General features: G+C 41.4%; 1 protein-coding gene across 2 annotated transcripts in view; it reads right to left on the bottom strand.

Annotated features, from left to right (window-relative positions):
• STS (steroid sulfatase) overlaps positions 1-22,837 on the bottom strand; it is a 172,110-nt gene that overhangs the window by 28,798 nt on the left and 120,475 nt on the right. For both annotated transcript variants that reach the window (XM_078390363.1, XM_072994393.2), the window contains exon 9: positions 14,486-14,607. In XM_078390363.1, coding sequence (XP_078246489.1) covers positions 14,486-14,607 — 122 coding nt within the window. The remainder of the gene's footprint in view (positions 1-14,485; positions 14,608-22,837) is intronic.

The raw sequence follows: 22,837 nt of genomic DNA, 5'->3' as shown, positions 1-22,837 counted from the left end.
AAGCCATAGAGCCAGCGTTTGTCCAAAGACAATCTTCCGTGGTCACATGGCCAGTGAGACTTAGACACGGAACGCTGTTACCTTCCCACCGAGGTGGTCCCTATTTATCTACTTACATTTGCATGCTTTCAAACCGCTAGGTTGGCGGGAGCTGGGACAAGCGACGGGAGCTCACTCCATCGCGTGGATTTGATCTTACAACTGCTTGGTCTTCTGACCCTGCAGCACAGGCTTCTGTGGTTTAGCCCGCAGCGCCACCACGTCCCTAAGTCATTGATAAAGATATTGAATAGCACAGGGCCCAGAACAGAACCCTTAGGCACCCCACTAGTTACCTCTCTCCAGGATAAAGAGAAGTCATTGGTAAGCACCTTTTGGGTTCAGTCAGTCAACCAATTACAAATCCACCAAACAGTGGCACTGTCTAGCCCACATTTTACTAGCTTCCTTGCAAGAATATCATGGGGAATTTTGTCAAAGGCTTTAAGGAAATCAAGATATGCTACATCCACAGCGTTCCCTTCATTTATCAGTCCTGTAACTCTATCAAAAAAAGAGATCAAGAGATCAGATTAGTCTGGCATGACTTGTTTTTGAGAACCCCATGTTGACTTTTAGTGATGACAGCATTGCTTTCTAAGTAATAACAGTCTGCTTAATGATCTTCTCTAGAATTTTTCCAGGAATTGATGTCAGGCTGACTGGATGATAAGTATTTGGGTCTTCTCCCCCCCCCTTTTTTTAAAGATATGGACAACATTTGCCCTCCTCCAGTCTGTGGGGACGTCTCCTGTTTTCCAAGAATTCTCAAATATTATTGCCAATGGTTCTGAAATTACTTCTGCCAGTTCTTTTAATATCCTTGGATGTAATTCATTTGGCCCTGGAGACTTGAATTCATTTAGAGTAGCCAGGTGTTCCTGAACTACTTCTCTACCTATTCTGCGCTGCATTTCCCCCACTACATCACCTGCTCTTCACCCCTCAGGTTGAGCACTATTTTCCTTTTTGGAGAAAACTGAGGCAAAGAAGGTGCTGAGAAGTTCAGCCTTTTCCCTGTCCTCCAATAGCAGTTGGCCATCTTCCCCATGTAGCAACCCTATCATTTCCTTGTTTTTCCTTTTACTACGGGCATAACTTAAAAAACCCTTTTTATTGTTTTTAATCTGTCTGGCAAGTCTGAGTTCATTCTGCACTTTAGCTTTTCTTACCTTCCCCTTACATATACTCACTGTTTGCTTGTATTCCTCTTTGGTGTTTTGCTCATTTTTCCATTTCTTGTACAGTGGTGCCCCGCATAGCGACGATAATCCGTTCCGGAAAAATCGTCGCTATGTGGATTAATCGCTATGCGGAAGAAAAAAGTCCATAGGAATGCATTAAAATACATTTAATGTGTTCCTATGGGCAAAAAACTCACCGTTATGCAAAAATCCTCCATATGGCCGCCATTTGCACTGCCCGGTGAGGAATGGGCGCGAAAACACTGCAGGTGGCCATTTTTTTTACCTAGTGGCCATTTTGGAACCGCCGATCAGCTGTTCTAAAAACATCGCTATGTGAAAATCAGTAAGCGAAACAGCTTACTGATCATCGCAAAGCGATGTTTTACCATTTAAAACATTGCAATGTGATTGCAAAAACGATCGCAAAAAAATCATCGCTATGCAGATTCATCGTTAAACGGGGTGCCCGTTATGCGGGGCACCACTGTATATTTTTTTAACACTTAGCTCAGCTGAAAGTTCTTTAGTCAACCATTCTGGTTTCTTTAGACATCTTCCATTTTTCCTTTTTATTGGAACATACAAGGGTTACATGAGTTTTCATGAAAGACATCAACTTTACCAGGACATGTAAGGCTTTCTATCGAGAAATGTGAGAAAGGGGGAATTTATGTGTAGAAAATCATCAAAAGCAGCGTGATGGGTATTTTGAGTATTCATAGAATCTGTGAGGATGATTTTAATGTAATTGCCCTTAATCAAAGAACATTTGAAATGCAAACACTTTCTCCTTTCTTGGGAACCTCCTGACATTGCTGTGCTGCAGAAAGGTGGCACAGAGATGTTTTTAAATCACTTTGATCTATATAGTAGGACTATGGGTTTCTCCAGAAAAGATTTTTACAATGTCAGACTAGTGCTTTTGTTGGCTTCACACATGGGACACCACAAAGTTATTTTCCTAACCCCATACGAAGGTGAGATATTTTGTGACATTCTCAGTAAGTCATTTGTGTGTGTGCAGATGATGCAGGAACTGCATAAGTAAAGTAAATTGTGCAAATGGAAAATTTCCTCTGTTTTGTTGCATGCATTTTTAAGAAGTAGAAGCACTATAGGGGTTCTTTTTCTCTGGTTTTAGACAATGGTCCAGACATCCTTGGTTGTTCTGTGGCTTTGCTTCTCAAGAGGATGGGACACTTGCTTTGCTTCTCAAAAGGATAGGACAGTTTGCATAAATTATTAAGTCTTTGGTGAGAGAAAAATAGTGAACCATATCCCTGTCTTGCCTAGAAGCCAAGAATCTCATGGGGCTTGAAAATTTCCTGTTATGGTGTCAAGGGAGCCTAAAGCAATGAGAGTGAAGAATTTAGCAAGCATTTGTTACATGCTGTTTAACATCTATATGAGGCCGATGAGAGGGGACATCAGGTGGTGTGGGGCTTCATGCCATCAGTACACTGATGACACACAGCTTTACATCTCCTTTTCACCTGCCTCAGTGTATGCCGTTCTGTCCCTTCAATGCTGTCTGGAGGCTGTGCTGCAATGGATGCAGCTGAATGGGTTGAGATTGAACCCGGACAAGACGGAGGTCTTGAGGGTGGGCGGCCCCTCCATGGGTGGTTTGGGAAACTCCCTCTTTTTGGGGTGTGTGTGACTCTCACCGCAAAGAGTGTGGTGCGCAGCTTGGGGATACATCTGGACCCGGCGCTTACCATGGAAACCCAGGTGGCGTCTGTGGCCCGCTCCGCCTATTTCCTTCTGTGGTGGATTGCCCAGCTGCGACCCTATCTAGATGGGGGGGGGGTTTGCTTACCACTCTCGTCCATGCGCTTGTAATCTTGAGATTAGACTACTGTAATGCACTCTACATGGGGCTGCCTTTGAGATTGATGCAGAATCTTCAAATGGTGCAGAATGCAGCGGCCAGACTCCTTAGTTGGGTGAGTACACTGGCTGCCCATTCACTTCTGGATTGACTTCAAAGTGTTGTTGATGATGTATAAAGCCCTTAAACGGTTTAGGAACTCGATACCTGGCAGATCGCCTTCTCCCACCTAGATCTACCCAAATCACTTGCCATAGCCAGGCGGGACGGTTGAGAGGCCCAACACCGAGAGAGGCCCGGAAAGAAAGAACAAGAAACCGGGCCTTCTCAACAGTGGCCCCTTGGCTCTGGAATAACCTCCCATCAGTGATCCGTCTGGCTCCCTCGTTGGGTGTTTTAAAGACCCAATTAAAAACTTGGCTCTTTTGGTAGGCCTTCCCTCCTGTCAATACTCGACTTTATTTTTACTATAATTTTCTGTTTTCCCATCTTGAGCACTACTAAGCATTACTAATTACTATTGTTTAGAATTTTTTTTAATTGTTTTTAACTGTTTTAGCTTGTAATGTTTGATGGAACCCGCCCGGAGTAGACTTTGTCTAAAAGGCTGGGATAGAAATCAAATAAATAAATAAACATGTTTGAACTTGCTTATGGGTTCAAATGTAGGTTTCAAAAGAAAATGTGAAATGGAACAGAACTCCTCCCCCTAGAGAACACGAACTGCAAGAAATTACATCTATGGACAGAGCAACAGCTATACTAAGGCGACTTGGCTGCCAAGAAGCAATGAAAATACAACAAGTTCCTTTTACCATATAATTTATCAGGCTCTGCCACTGTCTCCTTTAGTGCTCTGCTGAAAGAAAACAACATTTTTCTGGGACTCCAACATAGATTTGAACCCACCATTACATAGTGTAAGGCAATCACTTTGGGAAACAGATGGTGGAGGGTTGGGGGTGGGATTTATTTATTATTTCAGTTTTATACCGCCCATCTGGCCAAAAACACTCTGGGCAGTTTACAATATATATGGGATGGGATGGTGGCTTCCTGGTTCTTCTTCCTATCTTGAATGACAGAGCTGGGAATACTCCACAATTAGTCTTGGGCCTTCCAAGCCTGTCTGCTGACTCAGACCTGGTGGGAAACCTGTCCTGTTCCCGTGGTTACAGGTAGAGTCAAGAACCAAACTAGTTCACTTCTATATGTGGTCTGGGGAGGGTGGCTATCTTGTTTGTTATGTAAGGCAGGAAAAAAATGTCTTGGGCGACTCCTGCACCAGCAGTAATCTTCAGGAGCTAAATTTGTTTCCGTTTCCATTCTGCTGGCATTTCTGTTGGCACCTGTGCCCTGGGGCATCGTGCTCCTGGTGAGCAATCATTTCTCCATTTCATTTATAGCCTGGTCCTCCTCATAGAAACTCATGGCAGTGCAAGTTCTCCCACATCCTTCTCTAACTCTTCCAGCATTTGTGAGAGCTAGGTTATGCTGAGAGATAAGGGATGCTCAAGACTAACCCGCTGAGAGGTATTAATGAGGCTGTATGGGTGAAACCTTTCTCTGCCGGACCCATGCACCATCTCCCCCGCTCCTCCTGATGAAGATAGATTTCATGCAGACACAGAGCTTGATCGGGCAGATTTCTATCCAGGTATGCAGGGATCCATGATTGTGAACCACAGTGGGTGTGCATGACAGCTAGCCCGTGCAGCCCTACAACCCTTTGCATGGTCACAGAACACAAAGAGTTGATTTGAACAGCCCTCTGCGACTGGCTGAAGGTCATACAAGGAGTGGAAGTTTGACCCCTGGACTCCACAACTACTCTAACCACTGTATGACACTGGCTCGTTCAACAGTTGCGTTCTTGGTGGTGTTTTTAGAAAACTAACCATCCACTATAAATGACAAGAAAAGAGATTTGGATTCTGGAAGATCTGTAATACAAAATCAGATACACTATTAATAGGTAAAAATCAATTGTCTTGCCATTTATCAGTAGTGTGATGATATTTTTATTAAGAGTGTTAAACTAATGTTAGACATATGGGATCTTCAAGTTATCACTGCTATTTCAAAGAACGTTTACAAGACACAAAGGAACTCATTATACAGGGTTATTTCGTATTCTTGTTTATTTATATTAACTTTATCTGCAACGAGAAGACAACAGATCTTAGAAGATGTGATTCGGCAACCATATACATTAGGACATAGACTATAGGCTCATTTGCTCCAATATGACTACAGCTCTATAAGTGGCCATTAAACGACCCCCTGAGCTTGACTGATGCAGACATCCCACGTAACCACAGATCTGCTCCTTATCGGATGACTGCTCTCCTTGTAATGAAGTTGTCAAAGCAATACATTTTTAATAACTCTGATTCATAGGCCAATAAAATCCCAGAGCCGTTGCTCACAGTATTTTAAAGCATTACTCCTTTATTTTAATATTTTCAGCCATAACTGAAAATGTGAATCTCAGAGCATGGAGATGCTGCACTAAACACAGACCCTCAAAAGATTCAGGGACAGGAAAAGGCCAAAAAGTTATGATACAGAACTTCACACATGCAGCTTCTCCTATCACTGTAGCCCTAGAATGTAAAAAAATATATATAGCCATATCTAGGCATAAGACTTTTGAGAAACGCCAGCACAGAGATATACTGCTCTGTCACCCAAGGGGCACTGTTCTATCACCAGATGGAGGACCCAAGGAGGAACCTCCCATTCCTCCATTATCTGTTGCCTGAGGTAATCTGATCAGTATAGCTGCTGAATGGGAGAATCAGTTCTGTTGGCAATTTCTAGATGCTCTGGTTGCAGTTGTAAAGCAAGCATGGTCAACTGTGGCCCTTTGGATATTTTCAGACAGAAGCATGCAACATCTTGCTGTGCAACTCAGATCGGGTACTGGAAATGTTTAACTGAAACTAATCAAGTGGAACAGTAAAGAAAACTGAAAGGGGAAAACATTGATTTGTTTGAAATGTGGCGCTGGAGGAGAACTTTGTTGGACTTCTTCCTGGACTGCCAGAAAGAAGAACAAGTGGGTCCTAGATCAAATCAAGCCTGAAGCATCTCTGGAGGCAAAAATGTTGACACTGAGGCTGTCCTACTTTGGGCTCATCATGAGAAGGCAGGATTCACCGGAAATGGCAATAATGCTAGAGAAGATGGACGGCATCAGGAAAAGAGGAAGACCAAATACAACACTGACTCCCTAAAGGAGTCAGACACAATCTTGAGTTTCGAAGAGCAGGGCAGTTGAGGACAGGACATTTTGGAGATAGTTTATTCATAGCGTCACCGTGAGTCAGAGGAGGAAGCACATAGTAACGACAATCAAAGACTTACTATTCCATTTTAGGTTCTGAGACTTCCTTGGGCTCTTTTTTGCCCTAGGGAAGTTTTTTGGAGCCTCTTTTTGGCACCTCTGTATGGAGTGGAAAGAGCCTTTAAATAGTTTTAAAAAATCATTGCCAGATTGTCCACTGACAGGACTGGGACTACTGTGGCCTGTCTGGCAGTGATTTTTGACTTTTAAAGGCCCCACTCTCAGTATTTCAAGGCTCCCAAAGGCCTCCCAAGGGCAGAAGGGAGGACAAGGGAGTGATGGAACCTAACAAGCAGGGGGATAGATTGTTGTTATACGTTGATTTGTGGTGAACCTACAGTATAACTGAGAGCCCTCTAAAATGTTCTGTCTTCAATAACCTTGTTCAGCTTTTGCTAACTCAGGTCTGTGGCTTCATTTATAAAGTCAATCCGTTTCATATTTAGACTTTCTCTTTTCCTAATCCCAAACCAAACCATTATTCTCCTAATGGAAATCCCAAATTCAGAGATAGATACCATTGAATAGCAGCTGCTGGGTAAACTGAAGGATTAGTTGTTTTGTTTTTTGTTTTTCATCATCTGGCCTAGCTACTCTTTTAGGCAGGTGGTGTCATGCAGGTCATGAAGGCTTAGGTGTTTTCGTCAAAATCCAAATGGCCCTTTCTTTTTGTTTGTTTAATTCACATCAATTCCATTCACTTTTAACGAGTTGGCTAACTGCGAATCACAAATCTCTTGACACTGAAGCCTAAGGGAAAAGGTAGCTCACCCGAAAAGTTCTGTATATCTTATACAGCAATTGTTAGTTACATTCTAAACATTAAGTCCATTCCATTCTAAACACACCTACCTGGAAGTAAATTTGCTGATCCCTGTGAAGAGAGATTTGATGTAAATCCTTTTAAGACTGAGAAGGTCAGACTAGATGTGACATTAAATGACTGAATACTAACAAAATAAACCAAAGTGCAACTGAATGGCCAATAACCTCTCCCTTTCAATATACCTAACGGAACATACTTGGGTTCTGAGAGATGGTGACAGAATTCAAAATTACTGGAATTGTGGTGCGGCAACATATATTTGATATACTGTATATGTTTAAAGTGTAAACCGCCCAGAGTGGCCTTGGCAGCCAGATAGACAGTATAAAAGTCAAACAAATAAATAAATGAACAAACATGGCTCAGTTAGAAAAGTGAGGGAGGAGCAAAATACATGCCTGCCTTTTTTTACAGTGGCTATAAGTCTGGCATCGCATCAACTACAGCTCTGAGGTATATATCTGTTTATATTCCATGTCTTTGCAAAAAAACAAAAAACAAAACCCTTACATGCAAGGAACTAGCTCTAGTTTTGTTCTGTAATTTTCCTATCACTTCCCAACAGCATGACTTACACAGCAGCTGAAAAACTGGAAAGGCAGATGACAATGAAACCGGCAGACAGTTCTTTCAGGGCCTGTAACCATTGCTGATAAAATCTACCGCACGTCAAAGTGAGAGAACTGGAGAAGAGCAGAGATATTTTCTTTGTATAACTGGAGCATGCAGGAAGAAGATAAGCCATATGAAGGACCTTCTGGTGCCTCAAGAATATTGTTTATGGCCGTTCTGCTATTGTGTCCAGAGAGAAAAGGTATTTGTCAAGATTAGTACTCGACAAGAGGCTAGTCAATCAAAGTCTCTCCCGAGGGTAGAATGGTATGAACAAAGTTTGCCTGTGCTCCCCATATAAAAGCAACACAGAAACTATCAGGACAAAGATCTGGCCAGCATCTGTCAGCTACAGAAAGTGAAACAGTCTAAGAGGAGCACACAACTACAATAAAGGATAGTGAACTCTACTTTTGGGAGCAAACTAAGGGAGATCTTCATTCTTCCAAAAGAAGTAGGAGGAAGCCAAGAAAAGGCTCTTTCCTCACCAATTCCCCAAGAACAAAGTGCAGTTCACTCTTCCATTTTTAAAGGCATATTGCTGAACTCAGAGAAATGGCTGAAAAATTATCTTCTCTCTCTGTGATATGTTACAACTGATCAAGTGTGAGAACATATGGGGAAATTGATTACAATTTGGACTACTTGTAGAGTGCTCTATGCAATATTTTTCCTAGGAATGATGTACAGTGGTGCCTCGCTTGACGATATTAATTTGTTCCAGCGAAATCGCTGCAGAGCGAAAACATCGTTAAATGAAATAAAAAAACCCCATTGAAACACATTGAAAACCGTTCAATGCGTTCCAATGGGCTGAATACCTGCTCGTCCAGCGAAGATCCTCCATACGGCGGCCATTTTTGGTGCCTGTAAAGCGAGGAATCTGTCCTAGAAAACAGCGGGGGGGGGCATTTTCTTCAGCCAGTGGCCATTTAGAAACCCGAATGATCAGCTGTTTGCTGATCATCGTAAAGCGAAAATCGGTTTCCGAAGCAGGGAACCGATCATCGTTAAATGAAAAAAAACCCATTTAAACCACCGTTTTGTGATCGCAAAAGTGATCGCAAAAACCTAATCGTACAATGATTTCCTCGTTAAGCGAGGCAATCGTTAAGCAAGACACCACTGTATGGGGAAATGCATTCAGGGTGACGCTCAATCAATGCCCAAGCTGGACCTTTTTTGGTCCAGTTATAGGGCCTCCAATTTTGGGGACCAAGTTGGAGTCTTCACAACCATTTGATCACAACCCTGAAACAGTGAAAACATTCAGAGGAGTCAAAAGAGGGAATGTGGAAAGCCTGAAGTCTGGTTTTTTGTTTTCATCTTTGTTGCATTTTCTAGGGGATGTCAAGAATACTTGCTAAATTCTTACTTCTTGTTGATTTAGTCCACCTGAATGTGGCATGGCTCAGTCAACAAGGAGGGGGCATTTAGCTAATATTCTTCACATCTCGATAGCAAACACAACAGATATGAAAACAAAAATCCAAACTTCAGGCATTTCCCTCCACTCTCCTTTCTGATTCTTCTCAGTGTTTTCATTGTGTAAGGCTGCCTTAACATGACAAGGGCTGGATAACTCTGTGATTTGGAGCACTGGACTGCGGAGTCAGGGGTCAGATGTTTGATTCCCTACTGTGCCTTCCAGAGAAAAGCCAGCCTGTGTAGCCTGGGGTGAGATACAAAGTCCCAGAGCACCAACAGAAGAAAGGAATGGGAAATCACTTCTGATGAAACCCTGGCAAGGGTCACTGTAAATCAGAAGTGATTTGACAAAGTAAAGCAAAAGTATGGTTGTAGTGGGTTTTCCGGGCTGTTTGGCCATGTTCTTAAGGTTTTTCTTCCTAACGTTTTGCCTGTCTCTGTGGCTGGCATCTTTAGAGGACAGGAGTCAGAACGCTGTCTGTACTCTGGTGCAGTTTGTTTGGATAGTTGAGTATTTATAGCTGTGGGACCACAACAACCATCAGATCCCAGCCGTGAAAGCCTTCGAGAATACAAAAGTGTATGCTTATATACTGTCCCATAGTGCTTAAATTTCTCTCTGGGCAGTTTACAATTTTAATTATGCAGGCTACACATCATCTGATTCTCAGATGAAAGGGACACACAACAGTTTCAAGTTCTTTTGTGTTTTCCTCTCTTAGTTGCTCTTTCCTTCATCCTTCATCTGTTAAATCACTTAGGAAATTGCCCAGGAAATTTTTCATCCAATGCATCGTAAGGGCTGCTGTCAGCAGCCAATCAGAACATTCATGTTACGAACTTGTTAAAGAGTCTGGGTTGATTGGATCCGAGTGAGGGAAATGCTTTGCCTCAGTGGTTCTTGTGGGAATCAATGTGCTAGCTCCTTCTTGTATTGTGCTACCAGTGCCTCCCTCTCTGCCTTGTCCCTCTGTTGCCATGTCCCTCTCTTTTTTGGAGTAGTCTTTTGTTTCTATAGCACTAATTGTTTTTAGTGTTCTTATTGCTTTTAGAAGGGTCTTCTTCCTTTATGCCTCCTGTTTTTTTCTTTGCTGTGGTGTTTTTAACTCATTGCAATTTAATGTTTTTAATTATGATGAGTTTTACCTATTTTTCTTTTCTTTTTCTTTTTTTTCCTGCTTACTTTTACTTTTGGGGGGCTTTAAACTTGAAGGGTAGTTAGCATCCAATATGATTGTTTTCCCTTGCCTTAATCTGTTTTATTGTTCAAAATTGGTTCAGATTATTTATCTTGCATATTTCATACTGCATTGGGAGTTCTCCTTCAGGGCTGAAAACTGTCTATAAATACCAAATGTATTTGCAGAAGAATGAGGGTTAAACTAGACAGTACAACTAATGTGTCAGGAGAAGAGCAAAACTGTCAAGTGCTGGGATGTCAATTATTACACATGAGGACCAGGAACTACAAAATTATTCTCCTTATGGAGGGAGGACACTTGTGGTGCTTTCAAGAAACAGGAGAAGATGAGAATGATAGAATTCTCTGGTTTTGGACACAAATAATCCTTCAGCACAAGTAATGGAAACTGCACACTTGAAAGGATGACTGCTGCTTTGTTGTGGGAAGTTTTGTAGATTAGATATGTAGGAAGATTGTTTTCATCTTTTTAAACAATCAGCCAGTCTTCTGTGTTTGCTGTGTGTGTCTATGGGCATGCATGTGCTCTTTGCTTCTCAAAATTAAAGGGCACTAGCTTGCTACAGAGATAGTTTGCACAAATGATGGCCATACTATAAGGGGGGAAAGCACTCTTTGAGAATGGTTACAATATGAAAATGAATTGGCAGCTGGATTCGTGGTTTTGAAATCAGGTTAAAGTCATGTGGTAATCACATGGTATTTGAGTCAGTGTGTGAGGTCTCTTTTTGAAAACTTTTAATCCATTGTATTTGTGAAGGCTTTCACGGCCAAGATCAAAGGGTTGTTGTGGGTTTTGCGGGCTCTTTGGCTGTGTTCTGAAGGTTGTTCTTCCTAACGTTTCGCCAGTCTCTGTGGCCGGCATCTTCAGAGGACAGCACTCTGTGCTCTGGTGTAGTTGGTTCTTGCCGCCCAGTAAAATACTTCGCTTTCTGACCAAGAACCATGCTTCCCGTGTAGTCATCTCTTAAAAACAATGTTTAAAACATGCTCAACCCAATTCAAATACTTTTTTTCCTCCACAGTGCATCCATGCTCTTTGTCTCAATTTCAACTAGAGGTGAAAATATCTCAAGGAGATTAAAAATTCTTCATTAAGGTACTATGTAAAGAATCAACAAGATTGAAGAATTTAGTGAGTATGCTTTACTTTCTTATGTGAAAGACACTTGATTGTTAACACAGGCACTTTTCACAGTTTCCATAGCTTGTGAATTACCTTACTTTGATCTATGATTGTTCACCATCATGCAAGTAAGTTTCCTCAGACATGAAAACTTACTGGAATCACTCCACTGGAACACCAACACTATTTCAGTTTCTAATGATATAGAATTTGTAACCCTGTTTCCCTGACAATAAAACCTAACCAGGAAATAAGCTCTAGTATGATTTTTCAGGATCCTGATAATATAAACCCTACCCCCAAAATAAGCCCCAATTAAGTAACCCCGCCCTCCACCATTGTGCAGTAACCAGAAGAAGATGACACGACTGTATTTGAATACGTGTAGATTGTTGTACATGAAAAAAATAAAACAGCCCCTGAAAATAAGCCCTAATGTGCTTTTTGGAGCAAAAATTAATATAAGACCCTGTCTTATTTTCGGGAAAACATGGTATATAGTAAGATAACTGGATGCTGAACTAATATGCTGCACTACCAACCATTCTCTTGTGGCAGCTGAGGGAAATCAACATTTTTAATGTTATGTGTGTGCCAAAAGTGCTATTGTGTGATAGACAAAAGTGCTATTTTCACCATTGTGCAGAGACAATAACAGCATGGAGAATTCAAAAGTAGTTCTATCCATTAAGTAACTGGAAGTAGTACAAATAAATTCCAGCATCTTGGCATTCCAATCCAGCATCTTGGCATTCCAATCCTCCTCACAACTACATCCTGACATGAGTTGAGACTAGAGATTTGGGTATTTGTATACGAATATGAATATCCCTGCACAGGTGGAAATAACGAGGGTCCACTCACGATTTCGCCACTGCCGCCGGCTCCGCAGATGCTTCCTATCATGCTGTTGACCACAATCGATTACCTAGTCCTGGTAGGAGGCGGATGACAAGCCTCTCTGCTAGGTCAGAGAGCGGCTAATCCATTGCAGAAAACAGCATTATAGGAAGCCTGCACAGAGCTGGCAGCAGCGGCAAAATCATGAGTGGACAGTCCAGCCCCACTGGGCTGGCCCCTCATTATTTCCACCTGTACAGGGGTATTTGTATTAATGTACAAATACCCCCATCTCTAGTTGAGACATGTAGTGCAATGATATATACAGTGGTGCCTCGCTTAACGATTGCCTCGCTAAACAATGAAACCACTTCATGGCTATGTTTTTGCAATCGCTTTTGCAATCGCAAAATGATGGTTTAAATAGGATTTTTTTTTTGCTTTGCAATGATCGGTTCCCTGCTTCAGGAACCAATTCTTTCCAAAACGATGTTTTTCTAACAGCCGATCAGCGGTTTCAAAATGGCCACCAGGTAATTAAAATGGCTCTCCGCTGTGTTTAGGGATGGATTCCCCACTTTACAGGCAGCAAAAATGGCCACACCTATGGAGGATCTTCGCTGCACTGTGAGTTTTCAGCCCGTTGGAACGCATTGAACTGGTTTCAATGCATTTCAATGGGCTTTTTCGTTTTGCAAGACAATGTTTTCGTAAGACAGCGATTTTTGCGGAACAAATTAACATTGTCTTGCGAGGCACCACTGTATATGTTTACTTGGAAGAACATCTGAGCGAACTCTTGTGAAACTGAATTCTCTAGTTTTAAAATTACAATCTTAATGGACTGTTCTGAAATTAAAGTCCCTTTCCCCTGAGTTTGTCAACAACCATCTCTACAGAGAAAAATAACAAGGAACCATGTGGCACCACAAAGACTAACACTTTTTTGTAGCCCACCTTGCCAGGTGCATGGAGGGCCACCTGAGTAGTTCTTCCAACTTTTCAATTAATACTATTTGTAGCTGGTCTAAAAATATGAGAGACAACCAACAAATTTCACCATAACCATCAACATATATATATCATTGTTGTTTATAACATCATCACTCATTTGCACTGGCCGACTTATGACTTGAGATTAGAAAAGGCAACTCTGCTTTGAGCAGATTGCTAGATAGACAACTATTCATCTCCTTTGTCATGCCATCAGGAAATGTGTCTCTTATCATTATAATAGCTAGTCCTTGGGGATCTTGAAATTGTTCCTGCACTTGGTTCCTTGAATACTTTAGCCCTGTTCAGATATGCCAGGCAAGATTAACCTTCTTCCCTCCTTCTCCCTCTCCATTTGTGGAACATGGTACTTGAAAAGTGCCTTCTGTGTGTGCAGCCTCTCCATGCCATGGAGAATCCTTGATGTTCAGGATTCCTGAGGATCTGAGGAGCCTCCATATAGCATAGCCTCTTCTCATTTTCCTCATAAGGAGAGGGTGGAATTCCATCTCCTCACATGGTTAACCCTGCCTTGAAGGTCTATATGGGCTTTTGTGTTTCTTAGCTTTGTACCTTTACTAGTACAAAAAAAAAAAAAACATAATGTAAGCTACAAACAACAAAGATTCTTGGACTGGATGAAGCAGTAGATCCACACCAGTACAAAATTAGCTTCATATGTCCTATTAGGCAACAACATTATAAAACTGCTGAAATCTGGCCTTGACACAAACACAGTGTGACTTCACAGACTCATCTGAAAGTTTTAAAATGTGTTCTGATACCAGAGACTTTAGCAGAGAGAAGATGTGGAACTTCATTCTGCAGCACCAAGTTAACTGTGTAATACTAAATTGTTTCTTTGATATTAACTGGCTTTTTTATGCTAAGATAAAAGAATAACAGAGATAAAAGGGGGGGAAATAAAAAGGGTTAGTTACTTCAAGCAATTTATTTGTAACGATAGCCCAAGGCCTCCCCCTCCCCTGATACTTTCAAGTTACAATAAAAATTACATAAAATATTTAAATTTGAACAGGCAATTTTACTTACTGTTTCTTGGATGCCAGCGCACTGCATTTAAATATGCATTACAGTAATGGAAGAGAAATTCATGCTTGGATTGAAGAGTTGTGCCTTGAAGCAAGGGCATCAGATCACGGCCATCAATAATTCTGAATAAGAAATCATTCCAGCATCAGAGAAAAGAACTGTATGTTGCAAGCAAGCCTGAAAAATCTCTCTTATTATGCATTGCTTTTTTAAAAATAAATGCCACAAAAACCATTGCTTCAGAAATACCAAGTTACTGAGGTCACTCTATGCATTGTATGGCAGCAAACTTTCACTGTTTCCTAAGCAGAGACATCAGCTGAGACTTCTATAATCAGATGTTAAAGTTGATGCCTTTTGGGTAGCAAACAACCATCTATCATACCATTCTTAAACAGTAGTTATAGCGATTTCTCTGCCCAGATATAAGCTCCAGTGAGTCCAAAACTGCAACACTATACCCACTTACTTGAGAGTATGCTCTTATTAAATTCACTAGGATTTGCTGGTCCAAATCTTGTTGCGGAGCCCAAGAGTGGGCCCATTGAATCAATGGGAATTTGATAAGTCAACTCCTCCATTAGTCAGATAGGCTTACTCTAATTTACTGTAGCCTAATAAGCTGCACTTAGAGTATGCCCATTTGAATCAGTAGAACCTATGCAGTAGTTGACTCACAAAATCTCCATTGTTGTTTTTTTTTAAATTTATTTTTTATTTTTAAAAACTAGGGATAAAGTAAGGAATACAAAAGGTAGAGGGGGATGTAGGGGAAAAAAGAGAGAGGAGGAAGGAGAACATAAAATGTACTGTCATCCAATGTTTGTTCACGTTGCAATATCCACTTTTTACCTTTTTACAACTTGATTACCCTCCAAGTTTCAACTTATAGTTACATCTTAGTTTAATTCTATGTTATTCAAGCTCTGTCTGGTGACTCAAGCCATTTATATAATAAATCCCATCGTTCAGTTGCCTTTTGTATTGGACAGTCTTTCAACACTTCTGATAGTATATCCATTTCTGCCGCTTCCCATATCTTCTCGATGTGTTCCTCTTGAACTCCCCATTGATTCAACAGGCCTACCTAAGTATGCTTTATTAAACTAAACAACAAGATTTTGGCCATTGTGCACAAAGAACAACAAACATAGCATTGTTTTGACCTTTTAAAATAGATGCTTTCAAAAAAATTGATATTTCCATTTAGTAAGAGAGAAGGTGGGAGTTGTTGTGATAAGCAAAACAGGTGTATTCCCATTAATTAAACCAGCAAATACCTCATATTTACTTATGGGGGTGGGAAATGAAGGTATGGTTTTGTCGTGGTGTGAATCACAACATCTACAAGTGTTTATAGAATATTAATTTGATCTAGTGCATATTTTGATTGACACTTATTTTATGTTAAGTCGGAAACAATGTTAAATCACTTTGGATGCAATCTTTCACACAGGGTTTCTCATTTATTGAAGCCAGAACCCAGTGAACATTTAATGCATTTTACATCAGTCCTAAATAGTACACATCCAATTAAGTCACTCTTTTTTGAGCAAGTTCAGCAGTACCTCGACTTGAGAACGTCCCTGCATAAGAATGGTTCAAGTTAAGAACGGCTCCATTCGCAAAAAGTTGCTTTGACTTGAGAACAGAGCCTCGACTTAAGAACCAAAAGAAGAAGAAAAAGAAACCCTTTCCTGCCCTTTTTTTGACCTAAGTTCACTTTAAGTCAAAAGAAGAAAAACTTTAAAAATCGCCCCCTAGTGGTAGATACAGATTAACCGGCTTTGCATTATTTCCTGTGGGAACTAATGCTTCGACTTAAGAACAGTGCTTCGACTTAAGAACGAAAACCAGCAGATACGGATTAAATTGTTTTCAATGCATTCCTATGGGAAATGGTGCTTCAGTTTAAGAACGCAGTCCCAATATGGATTAAGTTCTTAAGTCGAGGTACCACTGTATATAAAAAAATCAGTGATACGGGAAAAAGGTCAGACTTTGTGGATTGCATGCACCATTCAAATGCAACATATGTTGGTATCCATATAAGACCAAAACCATACTGAAGTGAAAAACAGAAGCCCTGTTCAGGCATCATTCAATCTGGTGCCATGATCCCACTTACAGAAAAGTATTTAGCCCCTCCACCTCCATTGTTGCATTCTTCACAGTCTCCTCCTTGAGAGAAGTGGTTCTTGCTCAGGTCTAGACTATGAGTTCAAGTAAAAATCCTAGAAAATCTGGGTTCTTGCTCATATGTAGAGCCTATAGATGAGCAGGACTGCACTTCTTTTGAGATCCAGTGCTGTAACTGTGAAGAACACAACAATGGGGTGAGTGGCTAACACACATTCCCATCTACACATATTCACAGTGTAGGTTGAAGAAGTTCTAAATAGTGCTAGAGTCTCCTTTAACTATAATAATTATTATATGCTGACTTATGGTGGCCCTTTTTAGGATTTTCCAGGTTGAGAGTGCTCAGAAATGTTTCTACAATTCCCTTCTTCTGGGGGCAACTCTGGGGCTGTGCAACTCACCAGAGGCACAGTGGGAAATAGAACATCCAACCTCTGGCTCTGTGGCCAGATACCTAAACCACTGAGCTATGCAGCACTCACTATTCTCCTGTAAACCCAGAAAGTAAATTTCCCTTAGAAAAGGCACACATGCCTTGTTTCTGACCTTGCTATCTCATCAGCATTTACAAAACAGTTCTCATCTATGTATATGCAAGTTTACAGAGATGCACATGAATTGTAACTCTAGCTGATCACAGCCTACATATTCCAGGAATGTTTTCCAGTATCATATAACCCTCCTGAATTCATGAAAAATGCAGGGAGACAAATTATGTCTCAACCTTGAAGCCAAACAAAAAGATGATGTGAAGTATTCTTCAGCTTTCCCCCCCCCCCAATTATCACTGTCATCAGTGCTACTCAAAGGGACACAAAGCAATACATTTCATTCTTGGCACAGGCATCATTGCTCAAGGGAAAGACAGAAATAACACAAAAGAAGTAACACTCTCTGGGAAGACATCAAGCAGACCTAAACAGGAACAGTAGGTTTAAAGATTCCTTTATCAATGAAAACTCAGAAGTGATGAACAATGAAAACCTCCCTTGACTACTTCTGTTTGAGCAAGACCCCATTTCATGCAAGCTGTCACAGTTCCCCAGTCAGGCCCTCCTCCTTACAGCTACTCACCCACACTGCTGTTGCTCATAGTGGAGTGGGAACATCAAGAAAGAGTCATATGTGATGACGCCTGATGGAGTTTGACTAGTCACCCCCCCCAACACCTGCCTAGTCTCCCAGACTTAGAGGTGTTCCAGGAAGTTGAGCACACAAACAACGAAAGAGATTCCCAAAGCTAGGCACTGAGAAAAAGCACACCAGCCTGGCCAGGCAGCTGCCACCAGCACCACACACAAACCCTGCCCCTCCCTCCAAAAAATTCCAGCAACTGGATGAGACTAGGGCTGCTCGTAAATCCTGACTATACCAGGGTCCTGGCCGAGCTCTACTCCGGAGAGGGCGTTTGGGTGCAATCGTGTCAACAGCCCTAGTGGCGGCGGAGAACCAACCATCAACCAGGACTTCAACAGGAGCGCCAGACAGTGCCGCTGGAATCCCTCTCATGGTATCCTGGAATCTCATGGGATCCAGTAACCTTTGAGGGCGGACCATCAAAATAGGTCCCTGCTCCCTGCGGGGGGGAAGCGCCATTGTGAGGTTACATTTTATCAGGTAATGGTCTGACCATGGCAAGGGGACTGACACAAGGTCAGTCACCATCAGTCCACGCTCACTACACTCGGTAGAAAAGACCAAATCAAGCATATGGCCACCCATGTGTGGGGGGCCATTGACATGTTGGGACAAGTTCAAGAAAGCCATGGTTTCCAAGAACTCAAGAGCTGGCCCGGATACCTCCGCCTCCGCATGGATGTTGAAGTCACCCAGGACCAAAAGTCTTGGGAACTCCAACAGTGCCGCGGAGACGAAGTCCGCCAGCTCCGGTAGGGAGGTGGCTGGGTTGCTGGGAGCGTGGTAACCCAGCAAGATCCCAATACCATCCCTGGCCCCAATCCACACATGGAGAGCCTCCAGACCCGGCCTCACAAGCGAGGAGCGCCTGGTAACTTCTAATGATTTTCTATAAACAATGGCAACTCCCCCCCGCCCCTCCAGTCTGCCCTGGTGCTGCACTGCATAACCCGGAGGGCAGGAAAGGGTCAAAGGGACCCCTCCTTCCCTACCCATCCAGGTCTCAGTTATGCATGCCAGGTCTGCATCCTCATCCAGAATAAGGTCTTGTATAAGCTGGGATTTATTGGATACAGACCTGGCGTTCAGAAACACCAACTTCAGAGTGGAGGCCCAGCTGGGCTGCCTACCTCAATTTTGGCAGTTGGTCACAGTGTCAGAACAGTGAACAGCCTTCAGACATCTGTTCACTGTTCTTCTGACACGAGTAGGCACTGTGCCAACACCTTTATACCTCCCTCTACCTGTTATCACACCAATATTAGACATCTCGCTGGGGAAACAGGCCCTCCTGTCCATGTCAAGAAGAGGGGGGGCGGAGAAGGAGGGGGATAGAGAAAAAGAAGAAAAAAGAACAAAGAAAAAGAATAATACAATAATTCAATAAACAATAATAACAAATTAACATATAATATCTAATAGTAACCTTAAAACATGAAATAAAAATATAATGTTAAATTAGACATAGATTAAACCACCCCACATTACTTCTCCAAATTATATCCAAATTAGAAGATTTAGTAAATTAGAAGATTCAATAAAATTCAAATTATACAATTTAAATAATTATAATATTGAAATTTAAAATATGCATTTGTTTTAAATGGATTAAACAATAAATAGAATGGGGCAAGCTAATGACAACAAACGGAATAATACAGAATACAGTAAAACAGAAAACAACAAAAATTAATATATTGAATAAGCAGAGAAAATAAACCCAAGCTTCTCCCTCCATATAATTAGTCCTGTCCTGCAGCACCCTAGGAGAAGGTCTTATTTTCCTCACAGTGGTCGTTGGATATGAGTTCAAGTTCATGGGGGCAAGAGCCCCCACCCAGACAGTCAGAGGCAAAGCCCGATAAAGCATTGAAAGGAGGAGAGCCACGGAGGACATGATACCTATGCTGGTTCTCTCGGCGTTAGAGAGTTGAAAGTGGAATTCCCCATTCAACCTTTCAGGGTCCACTGCTAAAAGCTGGGCTTCTCTAGCCATAAATAATAGCAAAGAGACACAGTTCCAATCTGGCCCTCCAAGAAGTTCTGAGAGAGAACACAGCCAGCCGGTATCAGATTTCACTCTCAGTCTCTCAGTTTCCTAAGCACAGGCTCACTCGACTTGTGGACTAATGTCCTTGTGGAGCTGTTTTGATATGTCCTCTGATAAGGGCAAGCATGGAAGCATCTGTTCCCTTGCACAGTCCTTCCTTTAAAGCATTCAATAGTAGGAGACGAGTTGAAGGTGTGAACTATGTTACCATACTGACCTCTACCTGTGAGGTCAGCTTCCTAGGTTTACAGAGGCATAGAAGAATCCGGTAACTGAATTTCATATTTCATACACCAAAATTCTCAGTCTTTTCACATAAACATAAACAAATTTTTATTGAGGAGTAGTAGTAGTAACTTTATTATGGTCAAAGACCAGTAAGATCAGAACAATATAAAATAAATACATACAACTGTAGTTTTGTAAAATAAGGCAGAATTATAAATTATCCATTAAAAACCTGATTTATTGGGTGTCTAGTCTTCATAATGCACTGTTTGTACAAAATATTAACCTAAATCAAAAAGAAAAATGAGGGTCAGGGAATCCTGAAAGGGTTGAGTATTCCACACTGATAACCCTCACCATGACAGGGAGACCATATTAAAGAGACTGGGGGATTGTGCAAATATTCTTCATGACCCGGGGGGGGGGAATTACTTGGCTATTTTTGGATGAGATGCAAAATTACTCCTACACTAGATAGAAACAACAAATCCTAGAGACTTCTGTGTATATGCCTTTTCCTAGAGGCCTCTGCTTCCTCTTTAGTGTCTGCAAGGAAACGCTTTAAGTTTGGAGATGGCTCTGTAATCAACATGCCATCAAATAGGCAAATACATAACAGGTGTCTCTCCGTTACCCCTTTCCAACCCATGGAAGTGTTAAGATCTCTGTGTGTTTTGGAGAGAAATTTTCAGAGTATTTTATACTGACTGACTTCAATAGGCCTATACTAGTAGCATAGCATTACAGTTCAAAGTGTGAGGTACTCAACTTTCACTTGCATCATGCTGAACCGTCATATTTAATCAGCTTAAGGCTAATTTGCTTTACTTCTAAACGCCATCAAATTCCCACAGTTTAACTATATACAGTAAGGATGGTAAATATGTTTGAAATATGCACCCTCATGTAGTAAAAGCTAATATTAATCATATCAGGGCAAGCCATTGACAACTTTTATTTGTTCTAACCCATCACACATTTTATCCTGGTGTTACGATTTGCACAGGAGATTGTTGACTAACGCAATCAACACATTGTGGTGACACAAATGTCTGTGCAAAAGAATTCCTCCATGTGGAATGAAAACTTTCTGAAATGTCTACATTTCACTAGTATTGGCATCTGGGACGCAATTCGTGATTTGGTTCATGTTTATGAGCTATCTGCAAAAATGTTTCTGATGGTGAATTTTTTTATTGTTGGTCCCAAATAGAATACTTAGCTTTCTGAGACTGACTTTTGTGTTTGCATAATAAACAGAATTTAAAAGCATGATGGTGGTTGCATTGGTTGCTGTTGTAGAGACTTTGAAATAAAAGTCGCAGCAGTAGGTAGATTGTTTGGATGAAGTGAGCAAGCATCCTTTCCTGTGGTGCTTGCTGTGTATCTACATACTCAGCTCCAGAAATGGAAAAAGGACACAGGGGGTGTTTTGGGCAAACTACAAGGGAGAAATTATTCATTCATTCATTCATTCATTCATTCATTCATTCATTCATTCATTCATTCATTCATTCCAATTGTATACCACCCATCTGACTACCAAGGCCACTCTTTGGCCTCTTAGACGAATGCTGGAAGTGAAATTTCTCATGAAGGCTTGTGAATTCTCAGCAGAGGGTCTCACTACATCAAGACAACTTGCTCTGGCCACAAATTAGACATTGTTCATATCCTTAATCTTCCAATGTTGACATAATTGGATCAATGAAGGCATGGCAAAGTTACTACTAGCTCTGGATACCCCAAGGCAAGGATGAATCTAATTTACATCATTTCCTCTCTTTGTTCTGCCTGTCCCTGCAACTACTTGATAGATCATCAGCAATACAGCAGTGTCTCTTGGCGGCAGTTCCACTGTAATTCTAGCTTGATCTATCACCTGGCCCCCTCCACCTCTTCTCCCATTTCTGCTATGTAACATTAAACATGACCATGCTTAAGGTGGGGCATGTGCAATAGCTTGTATCCTAGCAAAAAGTGATAGACCAAATCTTCTGCAAGCTAACTAGACTCAGGGGGGAAAAAACCCATATCTTATGAATGGTCACATAGACATTTTGTGACAGCTTTGGGAACATATATTCCTAGGGGCAAGGAGAATTCAACTTTGAGCATGGGAAGACTATGAAGAATGGGGTTTGAGAAACTGGGTTAAAGAAAAATTAATGCTGAAGATGGTAAACAATTGCACATCAGCACAGTCTTGTGCTGTATGGCATGCAGGTGCTTAAGCAGCAGCCAGAACTCCCTTTACGGCTCTACATGGTCTACATTAAGATTGTTAGTTGATTCAGTAAAGAGGCTGTTTTGAGAGAAGCAGCTGTGGGAAACAGTGGGCTCAGGTGGGAGGAAATGGAAAGGAAATTTGCTTAAAGACATCACCATCAGCAGGTGAGCAGGCACAGTCACCAACCCATTACATGTTTAGTCAGAAACAAAAAAAGATGAAAATTATGGATCTGCAAAAGGGATGGAGAATACAGATGGGAAGAATACATCCTAAATTCACAAAACAAAAAAAAGGTGATCCTTGAGCACAATCTGAAGGGTGGGTGATACCGTTATTAGACCACTAAAGAACCACAAACATAAGCTGCCTTTTGGCGCCAAAGGAATCTCCTTCAGGCAAAGCACTGCAGAGATAAAACTGTACAGAAGAAAACATAAAAGCTGCAAAAAATCATGGTCACATCTGTGTGCTTCTATTCAGAAGCCAGAAAGGAAATCTGCATTTTTTTATATAAAGTGATGGGAGGGGGGAGAGGATGCTGAATGACTCTTTCTGTAACAAG

This window comes from Pogona vitticeps, chromosome 3, assembly GCF_051106095.1.
Source record: "Pogona vitticeps strain Pit_001003342236 chromosome 3, PviZW2.1, whole genome shotgun sequence".
NCBI classification, from domain to species: Eukaryota; Metazoa; Chordata; class Lepidosauria; order Squamata; family Agamidae; genus Pogona; species Pogona vitticeps.
Note: the sequence above shows the minus strand (reverse complement) of the source record. Positions and strands in the feature narration are given on the sequence as shown.